At 35.4% G+C, this 14,531-nt stretch overlaps 1 protein-coding gene across 2 annotated transcripts in view; it reads left to right on the top strand.

Moving 5' to 3' along the window:
* Positions 1 to 14,531, top strand: part of sky (GTPase-activating protein skywalker) — a 157,144-nt gene that overhangs the window by 105,481 nt on the left and 37,132 nt on the right. The window contains exons 6-9 of one of the 2 annotated variants that reach the window (XM_069835856.1): positions 3,072 to 3,245; positions 6,015 to 6,233; positions 11,558 to 11,644; positions 14,362 to 14,520. In XM_069835856.1, coding sequence (XP_069691957.1) covers positions 3,072 to 3,245; positions 6,015 to 6,233; positions 11,558 to 11,644; positions 14,362 to 14,520 — 639 coding nt within the window. The remainder of the gene's footprint in view (positions 1 to 3,071; positions 3,246 to 6,014; positions 6,234 to 11,557; positions 11,645 to 14,361; positions 14,521 to 14,531) is intronic. The other variant, XM_069835857.1, reaches the window with a different exon arrangement.

Below are 14,531 nucleotides of genomic sequence, written 5' to 3'. Positions count from 1 at the left end.
TCCTGTCAGGTGTTTATGCTTGAGTCGGCCTGGGTAGCGTAGTTGATATAGTGCTAGTCTTCTGTGCTCGAGGTTGCGGGTTCGATCCCGGCCTAGGTCGATGGTATTTAAGCGTGCTTAAATGTGACAGGCTCATGTCAGCAGATTTACTGGCATGTAAAAGAACTCCCGCAGGATAAAATTCCGGCACACCAACAACACTCATATAACCTCGGCAGTTGTGAGCGTCGTTAAATAAACCATAATTTGAATTTTCTATGCTGGATCTGTGCATAGGTTCGAGATTGGTAACAGAGAAATGCCACGTTCGAGATATTCAGTTTTACATTTCTTTGATTTTTGTCATGTTATTCTGCGTTCAGAATCATCACTGTAATTTATTTATGGACGTGATTTTCGTGTGTATAAAATAATAGCGAAAGAGAGTTATTACAATTTCCTTCACATTGTGCCTTAGTGTGAGTGATGCTGCTTTAACATTATACCACAGTCTAGCATATATAGTCACGAAGCTTGAGTTTATGAGGGTACTAGGAACAATAGACTGTGCAAGTACTATTTCGCCTTGTCTGTAATGAGGCGATAGTAGCGATCCTAGTGGTTAGCAACTATCTATGGATGCATATTTACTACGTATTGAGCTTCGTGACTGTATATACTAGACTGTGATTATACAGTCAGCATTTCACGAGAAGATCCGAGCAAGGAATGTCAGTTTTCCCCCATTCATATAACCTATCCCTGACACGGAACTGGCTGGCCATTGACTGAGCCTTGTTTGTCCCAGCCGGCCAATGACACCACTTCCATCCACCTGCTCCTTCAAGAACGTTGAGTTACTGGCTTACTCTCTCCTCTTACCCCGCAAGGACCATACTTCTCTCGCAGGGATCCTCTCGTAAAATTTGGACAGTATTTTGCTTATTGGAAATCACCAAACTTCTTTCATTGACTACATGTAAGTAACCGTCACTACTGCGTGAAAATGATGGAACATCCATTGTCAATTTGTGATAAAGACAGCTCGAATAGTTGCACTCTAACAACACAGCTAGTTCTATGAAGAGAGGAAATGAGTATGACTTCTGTGGCTGAAGGCTTCAATGTTATGTTCATTCCCCAAGGAAGGAACGTGCTTTGAAATGTAAATGTAAGATAGGATAATTGGGAGACACTTCATTAAGGAAAGTAGCAATAACTCTCTTTTATTTTTTGTATACATACGAGTAACACATCCATAGGTAAGTTACAGCTTAATTCTGAATGCTGAATAACATGGAATAGAAAAATAGAAAGAAAACTAAAGAGTCTCTAACTTGGGACCTCTCTGTTGCCAGTCTCGCATTTATGCACCAATTTGGTACGGCTACTGAGCAAGAGCAGGAAGAATATACGAGTAAGTGTACTAACTAAAAGACGCCAGATCGCAATCTTTTATGCCAATAACTCGCCAATTTCTGAGCATTGTATTACTTTATTATACTTCGTTTTACATCGTTAACATCAATATGCATCACTAGTCTAATTCATGTGGTAGCGCATTTGCTTGTTGATCTGGGGCTGCACTTGGGCATGGATTTGATTCCTGCTTGGACTGATTACTGGATTGAAATTTTTCCGAGCTTTTCCCCAACTGTAAAGCGAATGTCAGGTAATCCATGGCGAATCCTCGACCTTATAATTCTAAGCCATGGAAATTCCATGCTTATGATCATTATTTATTTTTTGCCATTATTATAATATATCAAATATACTCGTATTCAATCGACACCTGTGGAGTAATGATTAGCGCGTCTGGCCGCAAAACCAGATGGCCCGGGTTCGATTCCCGGTTAGGGCAAGTTACCTGGTTGAGGTTTTTTCGGAGTTTTCCCTCAACCCAATATGAGCAAATACTGAGTACCTCTCGGTGCTGGACCCCGGACTCATTTCATCGGCATTATCATCTTCATCTCATTCAGACGCTAAATAACCTAAGATGTTGATAAAGCATCATAAAATAACCTACTACTAACCAATAGTATACACATATAAAGTTTTAGCTCACCCCTGAAAGAGTAAAACTCGTGCTCAGGGGGTGGATTCCTGATTTTAAATTCAGAAGTATAAGTTACGAGTATAATACATTTGTTCTATGTCTACTACACAATAAGAATATAGAAATTTAAATTTACAATTTTTTATTATTTATAAAATCCATACGTAACTTTTTTAATTTAATACTAGCACTATCAGAATTGACAAGATTAGGATATTTAAATGTGAATTTGTTATATATTCTTGGGCCTAAATTACTACTGTGATTAAATACTGTAGCAGTGTTGCATTTTGTTTCAAACAATCTTAAAAAAATTCATACCTTTTGTTTCATAACTACGAGAATACAATTCAAAGTTATTTCGATTTTTGTGTATGAATTTTATTAATATAATATAATAAATTTGTCTTATTTTAAGAACCTTAAAGTTTAAAAACAATTTTTGAGTATGAATTTTTTTTATTGGGTTATTTTACGACGCTGTATCAACATCTAGGGTTGAGTATGAAAATCAATACGTTGATGAAGACATATTTTAATTATTTTCTTCTGTAATAAATAAAGTGGATTAAATTGGATTTAAATAAGCTACCCCATCCTATAATTCCATACATAATTACCGATTGAAGTAATGTTAAGTATATTGTGCGTAATAAACTCATTTACAAGTAGTTCCTCAATGCTTTCTCATTTCTATTTACAGTAGTAAATATACTTCACTGAAATATACAATATTCTTCAGTTTTAATTCTGTCTGTATATTTTATTATGTAGTCATTGTAAGAAATGTTTGTCCAGAATTGTCATCAGTATTATTTTCAAAATTAAGTTTTCTTTTAACTTCTGATGTACAATGGTGGGCAAAAAGATGGCTCAACTAGAATATTTCTGAGTCGAAGAATTAAGCAACACACATGCCCAGAGCAAAAAGCACCTGTTCGCAACAAACATTTTCAGAATCAGTGCATTCCATGTCGTCACTTAAAATATAATATCGTATATTTTTTCACCTGTCTTATGTTCTTTTGAACAGGTTCGAGTAATGGACTGCTTCTTCAACGAGGGGATAAAAGTTCTTTATCGTGTTGCCATGGCCATATTATTGCTGTTCTACAAGTACTCAGCTCCCCAAAATTCGGACTGGATGAATGAGATTTTAACCAATGGAGTTGATTCAGCTCTCACCAAGTTTTGTAAACAAATTCCGGTAAAATATTAGTCCATATTAACTTATAATAATAGCAAAATCGATTCTTTACCTAGAACATAGAGTTTCCATTAGAGTATACTTTTCTGGCACAAATATTATTTATTTAAACAGTATGATGCCAGTATTTTTTTGCCAGGTTGTTTGTGTCAAACTCTATCACTATTTCACCGTGAATTTTATTTCAGAACATTCCAGCAAATATAAGATTTTTCTTTTCTCAAAGTATGACCAAGTCTTTCAAATACTCTTTTTATTATATATTTTAGCCTCTTCCCATAATTCTTCATTTCTGAACAATTTTAGACCAAGCAATTCTGGAAATAAATCACAGGCATCTGTTACGAAAAGTAAATTCTATCATGCTACTGGTTACATAGAAAATTTATTTCAGGTAGAGATTTTTATATTTGTTTTTTTGTTATCTTCAAGGCTTTTGCATCAATTATCTACTCTCTCTTACATACTCAACACTTTCATTCTCTCCCCTTCTCCCTCTCTCACACTCTCTCACTTTTTCTCTCACTCACTCTATCTCTCTCTTTGTCACTCACTCACCATTTTCTCTCACTCTCACACACACACTCTCTCTCTCTCTCTCTCTCTCCCTTCCTCTTCCTCACTCTCTCCACGAAAGTTAATGCAGTTGCATATTTTTAAGGATTATAACTGTATTCTAATAAAATTACGTAAACTATCAACTGAGGTCTTGAAATATCAATGGTGCTAAGTGTCATTTTTTCGAAATTGAGATTTTCACATAGATATGTGCTATGTGCCATTTCAGGTTACATAGCAATCAGGGTAAGAATCAAGACACCTGTAAGCAGTTCAGATCATGATTGGGCATTTAGCACCTTTGTTTTTTTTAAGTCTTCAATTATTAAATTTATTAAATACTCGTGTGTTCTTATGTTGCATGTAACAGCGTATTTTCGTATCTTTTTCAAATGCAATATATTTTCAATGTGTTAAAATACATATGACATATAAAGAACTATTTTATTGTTTTACATTATCAATCTTGAATTCTTTTCACCACGATGTGAACACAAGCATGTAGATAGAATATATGAATTGGCTTGTTGATTAAGAAATCAACTCAAACACTGTATGTAAGGTTGAGTTGGAGAGTCATAATTGCTTTAAATCTAGTTGGAAACCTTGTTACTGTTTTTGATCGAGTTGAGAACTTGCCATCATTTTGTCTTGGTAGTTTGGTTAATATCGTCCAAACTGACTATTAATTTTGAAAAATCTGGATATCAATAAATGCGAAAAGTTCGAGACGTTCAGCAAGGTAAATTTTTCGTCATACCAAAGGACTATGGAACAGTTTACATCAGTTAATACATTCCAGTAAATATTCCACCATACTCCATAATCACCCTGACTCTACGAAGTCCCAAGCCAATGGAATGTATTAATAAAGACGATTATTCAAACTATTATTATGTGACGTGGAAAGTAAGTTTTCAAGATATAAAACCATTTCAAGGGCAACAGAGAGAGTTTCTGAATTCAGACCCTCAGTCAAGTGTTGGTCGTGAGCTGCAAATCATTGCTGAAGCCTATTTCTGTAAACATTTTTTTCAGTAACAAGCAAATAACTTCGTAGTTATTTATAACCATAAGGAAATCCTTAATTTACTTTGTTCAAAACTTGAATGTGAGTCTGTATATTCATTTCATACAGACTTGTGGTGTATTTTAATGGATGAAATAAAGAAGCCATCAATTCGCTGTCAGTTCTTGTTCTTCATTGCTTTTCATCAACTTACAGAATTGACTGTATCTTTCTCCTAGTGTAAATTTTTTCTGCAAAGGGTTTAACTTCACCCTAAAAAGCTATTAATAGCAGCAAGAATGGCGTTTTTACACGTAAAAGACACTTTCGCATTTTAAACTGTTTAAAAATAAAATATCTTCAATTAGTTACCTCTTCAAGACTTCTCAAATGCGGCTGTGTACTGTAGGTATTTAGCAGTTTTAACATTAAAATCAGTTTTTATCAGTGGAAACCAATTCTGATTACTGAAATACAGTTGAGTCTCGTTAATTCGAACTACGCTAATCCAAAAATCTGGTTAATCCGAACAAAATTATTTTAAGAAAAAACAAAATTTATTGTAATAGTTCAAAGTAGCGAAAAGAAAAAATATATAAATTCACTCAATTTCTTTTACTTTAAAAAATTATGAAAATAGCACATTCAAGGGTACTTAACAATTAGTGTTTTCTGTACATAATTTACACATCTATCATGTTCATAAAATCAGTAATTTTCTGTTGTCGTAATGAAGTGAACCTGTTGGTTGTGGTTCTAAAAATAGCAACAGGGTACTCTCATCAGCCCACCACCATCTCTCAGCTCTCGCGAATAGCATGCATTACATTACAGGAAATATTTCGGTTAATCCAAAAATCTTGTAATCCGAATAGGTCTTGCTCCCAATTAGTTCGGATTAACGAGACTCTACTGTATTAAAATGTAGTGGTTTTTTGCCAGCCTTGTTTACATGACATTGTAGTCAGTTTACTACGTGGAGTCAATAGCTTACTTCCTCATCTGATTAAGTTGGACTTGGGATTTTTTCCTCCTAAAAATCTTTGCATCTTGGCTGTGTTTGAACCTGTGATATTTGATTCCAGAAGTAAGCATGATAACCACTTGATCTCCAAGGACAACACTCGTAAAATGTAAGTAATTCTTTTTTTTTTTTTTTTTTTTTTTTTTTTTTTTTTTTTTTTTTTTTTTTTTTTGGGCAGGTATCAACTACCAAACTCCTCCGCACTGCATTTGGCATTCGAGCTCTAAGTTCAGCATACATCTCGAGAGTATTCGTCAAGACAGAGATGCTGCTGAAGAGTCGAACTGTTCTGAGTGGGTCCCGCCAGCTTGTGAGGTCTCGCTCCAGCGACAACCTTCCAACCAGTCAGTCCCAAGTTAACATTCAGATGATGTCTCACACACTCACCATCAGAGAGGTATGTGCAGCATTTCCTTCAGTTAGAACTTATTTTCCATAATTTCAGTTAAATAATAAACTGTTTATTAATTTAATGTACTAATGCTATAATCATATCCTTGCTGTACTTGGCTTTTGTTTTATCAACATAACAGAGCAATTTTAACAAACTTTATCAGGTTAAAAAATTGTCTAATTTTCATTAGACATGAAGACCCTTCAGTTATAGTAAATGCAGTAACAAGTGTGGTCTACACACTAACCAGTTAGAAGAAAGAGATAATTTTTGTTGACATATAATATGTCTTTCCCTTCATCAAGTATGTGCACCCATTTTGGGATCCATTGTGAAACAAAAACAGCAGAATTTCAAATGCTGCGAATCTCTGGAGAAAGAACTAAGGAAGAGACTAGTGAAGTGATTTGTGTGGAGTGTAGCATTGTATGGGACAGAAACATGGACATTACGACGAAGTGAAGAGAAGCAGGTAGAAGCATTTTAAATGTGGATATGGAAAAAGATGGAGCTTGTGAAATGGACAGACAGAGTAAGAAACAAAGCTGTGTTGGAAAGAGTGCATGAAGAAAGAATGATGCTGAAACTGATCAGAAAGGAGAAAAGGAATTGGCTGAGAAGAAGGATGCACTGGAAGGAATGGTGAATGGGAGAAGAGCTCGGGGCAGAAGAAGATATCAGATGATAAACGACATTAAGATATATGGTTCATATGCAGAGACAAAGAGGAAGGCAGAAAATAGGAAAGACTGGAGAATGCTGAGTTTGCAGTGAAAGACCTGCCCTCAGAACATTATGAATGAATAAATGACTGTAGCTTATGAGCAATAGCCGAATGGTAATGATATTAATAGTTAGGCCATGAACCAATGTGACTTGTGTAACCATGCCCACCTCCTCTTGCTATGAGCATGAGGGTGTTGAAGTTACGTATAAAATTAGTCATGCTTCATGTTCTCTCTCAGTAATATCTTGGCATCGAAAGCAACTACATACATGCAACCACTCGTTTATTTGTAATCGCGAGTTCTGCAATATTAAAGTGATAAAAGAGACGCACTATACTTACTTTGAGTGAACCATAGTGAAAAATTTGTTGTGAGCTGGGACTAATTTCGAAATGTTGTTTCAAATGAAGAGAAAATATATTGCATGCCCTTCATGAATTACTTCTCATATTATAGACCCATACATCCATTTGTAAACCAAAACAAAACTAAAACATTCAAGCCAACAAAACTGTACTTTCATTTATGAAACTGAGTAGTGTATTCCAAGTGCCAGTATATCCTTGATAGAGCACAGAATTTTTTTTACTTGAATATATGAAATTGAAAAAAAAAGGAAAACATACTGCAAATGACATACGTGAAAATGACATATTATTTGACGTAGTACACATTATTTTTAAACGACTATTTAATGTCCTTATAATCAACTACGAGTATTTAGCATCAGTGGATTTAGTCATAGTGAGATGGTACTTGGCGAGATGAGCCCGAGAATTCGTTATAGGATTACCCGATATTCTCCTTACAGTTGGGGAAAACCTCTGAAAAAACCAAACCAATCAGCCCAAGTAGGATTCAAATCCAAATGCAGTCAAGTCCACCTCACTGCGATCTGAGGTATATTGGTGTCTCTCACATTATTGCAAACACTAATTAAACATACCTCAATATATGCATATATATGGATTTCTATTTATTTGAATTGCAAATTTTAAGAAAAAAATAGTTACTGTAAAGAAGACCCAGCAACATAAGAATTAAGAAAACTAAGGAATTTGCAACTGTATGACAAATATAAAGAACCAGACTTATAGTCATAAAAATTAAAACGTTAAAAATTTTTCCCTAAAAACCACATAAGTGAACAAATTAGTAATAATAGACAAAGATCCATGATACCAATAGGGGCATTGACAAGGAAGACATCGAAATTATGAAATTAACGATAGAACAACAAGAACAACAATAACAATACTAATAATATACGACTGTGATGTCTAACAAATGCAAGTTGTATCCTCCCATTCAGAAATGGAAACCCTAGGTTACATTATAGCAATGTTCAAAGTAGGCTAATAGTAAGGACACAGTACCACAAGACAACAACATAGCAGAAACAATATACCAGCAACTGATATTCATTTTTTATTTTAGTAGGTTATTTTACGACACTTTATCAACATCTTATATTTAGCGTCTGAATGAGATGAAGGTGATAACGCCAGTGAAATGAGTCTGGAGTCCAACACCGAAAGTTACCAAGCATTTTCTCATATTGGGTTGAGGGAAAACTCCGGAAAAAACCTCAACCAGGTAACTTGCCCCGACCGGGAATCGAATCCGGGCCACCTGGTTTCACGGCTAGACGCACTAACCATTACTCCACAGGTGTGGACCTGCTGATATTCATATGTTCACGAATTATAGGGGGGACACCATATTATAACAACCATTCAAATACAGAACTTAAAAAAACAGTGCATGCAAGTGATACTGCGAGGTAAAGCTGTCATTACCAATGCAACAACAGAGAACTACACATCAGACATATACTCGTACTAACAAACAAGAGAGAATGAATGACATCGGTAATAAACGTGGCAATTCCTCTTAATCAACATACATACAAGATATGATGGGAAACTTCATAAATATTTAGTTCTGTGTACCGAAATCCAACAGACTTGGCCTCAGGATCAAGTCTTCGCTATTCCATTCTTCTTATCAGCAACTGGAGTTACTCCACAAACACTAGCATCAAATGTCAAAAAAAAAAAATATATGATTGGAAACATCTATAGTCGCAGAAGTAGAAAAGACAATACCAGTAGGCCTACTACTGGCACCTGTAGAATAGTCACAAATATTAAAAAGTAGTATCAACTGGATGGCTGCTATTTCTAATTCAGAGCTATTTTTATAATACATTGTGATTACTTGTAGTTTTAACTCTAATCATATTAGATCAGCCTACGTAAATAGTGATTGAAATAATAATAATATACTAATAAGTAATAACAACAACAGTAATAATGGTGTCAGAATAATGTGAAACAAAAAATGTATATAATTTGAAACTTATTTGTCGAATTTTGAGTATAGGTTCCTCTTCACGAATACAGCAAATCAGTAAATTGTTAGGTTGTTGAGAAATTAAGCATTATGATAGATACTAACCTTCAATTGTGCATCTTGTGGCGAGGATTGTACTACATCACAAAATGATATTTAAAGTAATTTATTTTCTTCAGTTGAAAGCAAGTTTACTAGTTAATGAGTGGTGTGATTGTGACAAGTGCATCATCACGAACAGAGAATTGGACTGCTGTTGTTGGTGATGGTGTATTGATTAACAAGCTCATCTAACATTCTTGGCGTTCTGTTTCGATACTTGATGTTCACTGTACTTTCATTTTCCTGTAGTATGGTCACATAGTTTTGGGACTCTTCTTAAACGACAGTAGACATAACTGTATCGCACAGAAATTTTATGTGGAAATTATTCTGCTGTTCAGTGGGAGTTCTAACACCTCTTAACTACTGAATGCCTCAGTAGTTTGTATATAACGATATTTCACGAACATTAAAACGTGATGGTTGCTATCATTTATCTTTCTGTAATATAGTTGATGCTCTCAGTCAGTGAGTTCCTTTAAAATAAGATGCACTTTATCTAGATTATGTGAGATGTTATTCTAAAAACCCGTAAAAACTCTTTTTATTAAAAACAGAAAACTTTTTTTAACCATCACAGAATAATAATAAGAATACCCTGTAGAATCCCATAAGGGCAAAGGCTTCCTGTTAAATTTGGCCCCAAAACTTTTGACGTAGAACTACGTCTTCCTTCTCATTAGGTATTGGGGAGGAGGGTAACTTGGAAATTGACAGTTACATAAAAATACAACCCTTCTCAACCTAGTATTCCACTTATTCTTGTATTACCCTCATTCTCCTTGTAATCTGCTTCCTCTTCTTATGTTTCCCTTGTTCTTCCTGTATTCCCATTGTTCTCCTTGCATTTCCCTTTTTCTCCTTGTCGTCATACTTATTCTCCTTGTTGCCCCCTTCTCCCTTTTATTCCCTATGTTCCCCTTGTCTCTTTGTCCTCGTCATGCATTCCCCTTGCTCTCCTTATATTCTCCTCACTCTCCTTGTATTTTCCTTGCTCACTTTTGTCGTCTCCTTGTTCCATCTTGCCTCCCCCCCTGTCCTCTTTGTCGTCCCTTACTCCCCTTGCTTCCTTGTTGACAGGGATCGCACCCACACACACTTATACGTAACTTTTTTTTTAATTGTGAAAAGTGATTGATACTTATTAAACCTGTTTACAGTGAGCCACCTCAAAATACTGTACTTATCAAAGAATAAAGAAAAAGTCACATAAAATGAAAGTAGTTCTAATTAAACAAGAGCAGACGAGTTGGTACAACCATTATGTCACGACTTTTTTTGTGGAGGAGGGACCTGAAGGCTTGCCCTGCAACTTCAAGCTTAGTGCGCTTACCACTCCTATTCTGTGAATGACTGGATAACAGAACGTCCACACTCTTGTACAAGTACAGAATGCCGCACCAATAATTAACCCGATTAATTATGATATGTGAATTAATGATGGCAAAATGAGTCCAAGGTCCAATGCTGGAAGTTATCCAGCAATTCTGCTTCAATTGATTGAGAGAAAACCCCAACCAGATAACTTGTCCCAACCAGTATTTGAACCCGGGCCCGCTCGTTTCATGGCCAGACGTGCTAACAATTACTCCACAGCAGTGGACCACGACTTACCTTAATTAAACAAATAATAATGAAAGCAACAGACGATGTGTACCTATTTTAGAGCTAAAATCATCTTTACAAATCTTGAATAAAATTACAATTTAATCCAAATTCCTATCAAAATTTCAATAATAAATATAAATAAAATCCATCTTCACCAAATCATGTGAGCACATGTTGAAAAGTCGCTCCAGTTAATATGTTATAATCTATTATATTATTGGCTCACATGAGCAGTCTAAGTGTTCGTGGATTTGTTCTACACCAACCAGCAATCTGTCCTTCCCGCAAATGTGTCTAAGTTAGATTGTAACACATACTTGAATGAAAATAAAGTAATTCAGGAGTAGGAGATAATTCATAGTGCGCGGGCAGCTGAAGAAGATGAAAATTGCCATTTTTCTGTATACCACAGATTATGTGCCAGTCCCTGAACTATCAGACCACACTATATTTTATCCTGTCTTGTCTGGGTGATGTCTATGTCGGGTACCAGTAACGAGTGTGTGTTGGTTGTGTTTTTTGTGCTGCCTCAAGGGATCTCATTCTCCTGGTGCTCGAGTCCCTTCCATGGGGACTTACCCCATTTATAACATCAGGTCGCAAGTGGTAGATCAGGAGGAAGTAAGTAGCAGAGCATGATAACGACAGGTTGGGCCTAGCATGTGTAATGATCGTATATCTTTATGTTGTGTTGTGTTGTGTTGTCAGCTGCAGAGACAGTTTTGTGTTATTGTCATTGTTACTAAGTGAAAGAGATGAGTAAGTATTTAATACAGAGTGCATGTTGCTATTCATGCAAATAAATGCTGCACAGATGCTTTCAATGCTGAACAAATCTTTTATTATTCAGTGCAATAGAACTTTGATTATCGACTTTAATTTGTTTCTGAAAGTTGCTGTAGTTACTGAAACGACAATGATGAATCAATAATTAAATTCACTTTATAGTGACAGATCTGTTACAAACCATCCTCTAATCGCCATGCTTGGGACACCTTGCAATTTGTACAGTCACTGTAAATCCTGCTCTGACCTGTAGTGAATAGTGAAATGGCCCTGCTGACAGCTTAAGCTTCGGTTTGTTTATCACACCGATTACTGAATGAATATCAGCAGTAGTCATCGTCAGTGATGTACTACGCTGTTGTATGATTTATTTCAGTAATCATTGCCCATAGATTTTATTGTGCTTTCTCATTACACATTACAAAGGTAAAGTGTGTGGATGCTGTAATGATAATAGATTTCGAGATTTACATGAAAATACATATTTTCAGCAAATCTCTGATGCCAAGAATGTGGTTCTCGGTATGCCATGTGAAGGGTACACTGGAAAAACGAACAATGTCACAATTCCTTTAAGGGTGATGTCGTTATCTAATTCACTGTATTACTACAAACTTTAGTGTTATTTTTACCAAAAGTGGTAAAGGAGAATTAAAACCACGGATACACTCATCATTTCCTTCATTTCAAGTAGAAATACCAATAAATTTTGCAGTAATATACTGAAATAGATCATTATCTTACCCTTAATGGAAATGTGACATTGTTCGTTTTTCCCGTGTACCCTTCATATGTCTATTTATACAGAGATATTTCTCCTAAGCTATTGAACAAATTTTGTTCATATTTAATCTGAAAGTCAATTTATCTGAGAACAATACCTATGAAATATAATTATTTCGTGAACAATTAACTGAGCTATATTTCAAATCAAAAGCACACAATTTCAATCCAGTCGAAATCAAAGTCAGTGATTTTCTTATCCGTTGTACTATACAGAAGAGTTGCGGCTTGTGGTTTTAAAATTGTGTCAGACTGTAAATGAGTAGATCTACACAATATCACCTGTATAATTGTGTAGGAAGTCGGGAATTATATATTAATTAATTCGTTTATTCGCCTGTTTATATTCATAAATAGGTAGTGAGAATAGTAAGTCACATTTTTATTACATTATCATCACTGGGAGAAGAAAAAACCGTTACAAGTTTAGTTTAATCAAGGTTCATCCCCTAAAGTGAGACAACTGCACACATAGTGAAGAGACCCTTTCTTAAAGAATTAATGATCACTAATTTTAAAACTCCCTTATTATGCATGCATGAATTTCCAAAGAAGTAATAGAAAAGTTTGAATTTAAGAAGAAAGGAATAATATGCTTGTAATCTTATAAATATTATTGAATCAATATAAACATAAAATACACTGTAAATTCCACTGTAGAATACTTGTCAATGTCCCATGCCATGGCGTCGTGGTCTAAGGCATCCTCCCTAGGACTCACGTTACAGAATGTGCACTGCTTCGAGTCCTCATGGGAGAAGAAATTTCTCATGAAATTTCGCCCAGTGTATGGGACTGGTGCCTACCCAGCATTGTGATGCTCTTCAGGAGCTATGATAGGTAGCGAAATCCGGTTACGAAAGCCAGCTAAAATGGCTGGGAAGATCTAAATACACAATACCTCCATTCTGGTTGAATGATCATCCACCTCTGCTTCTGCATGTGGACGTGAGGCCAGCAGCCGGCTGGTCAGTCATGGTCCTTTATGGGCTGTTGTGCCTCAGATTATTTATTTATACTTGTCAATATTGTTTCGTTACATTTTCTATCACGGTTTTTCCAATAAAATTATTAATAGTGAATTAATTTAAAACAATTTACATTAGAGCAGAAAATCGGAGCATATCTTACAGAAATAAAAACATCTATACTTAGATCATGATCATTAAATACACCACTTTAAAGATACTTCAGAAGTCCAGCACTACTGCTGCTGCTGCTGCTGCTGCTGCCGCCGCCGCCTCCACCTTAAACTAATCCAAGAGCCCTATTTTACACTTGTTCTCGTAAAACTGTGTTTTACAACACAATGACTGTCATACCACATTAAAGTTTACTTTATATGGTAATGTATTAGACCTGTACATAGGAGCATTTCCTCCAAGTCATATTTTAAAAGCTACAGCACCAAAGGTAAATGCTGTAATATTGAGAAATAGCTGCTTGGGCCATTATGTTGGCTGTCTGGAACTTTGCATTATTCTGTTTATACAGAATTCTATCTATGACTTTTCTGCCATTTTTACAGAACGCATTCATATTCTATTCAAAATACGTAAAAAATAATAATAATAATAATAATAATAATAATAATAATAATAATAATAATAATAAATGGTAATCATTCCATTTCTGAATAGCTTTCGTACATCAGTTTTGTTTCATATCTAGATGTCGTGATACAATGTAGCACAGTAAATTAGCATTACAAGTATTTGTACCAGTACATTTTGAGTACATACGATACTAAGTGGGCTCTGATGTTGCAGCTTTTTACATTGTGGTCTTGGCTACCAGTGAGGATCACCATGTACCAGCCAGTGCTCCTCTACACCACCGAGGAACATGGTTGCAGTTTGACGACATTCTACGTGCGTGTTGAGCATCATGAACCGACCTTACTCATGATAAAGACTTGTAACAATGAGGTTTGTAAAAT

Source organism: Periplaneta americana, chromosome 9 (assembly GCF_040183065.1).
Source record: "Periplaneta americana isolate PAMFEO1 chromosome 9, P.americana_PAMFEO1_priV1, whole genome shotgun sequence".
NCBI lineage: Eukaryota > Metazoa > Arthropoda > Insecta > Blattodea > Blattidae > Periplaneta > Periplaneta americana.
The sequence above is the reverse complement of the archived record's forward strand: the minus strand, read 5'-3'. Positions and strand labels throughout refer to the sequence as shown.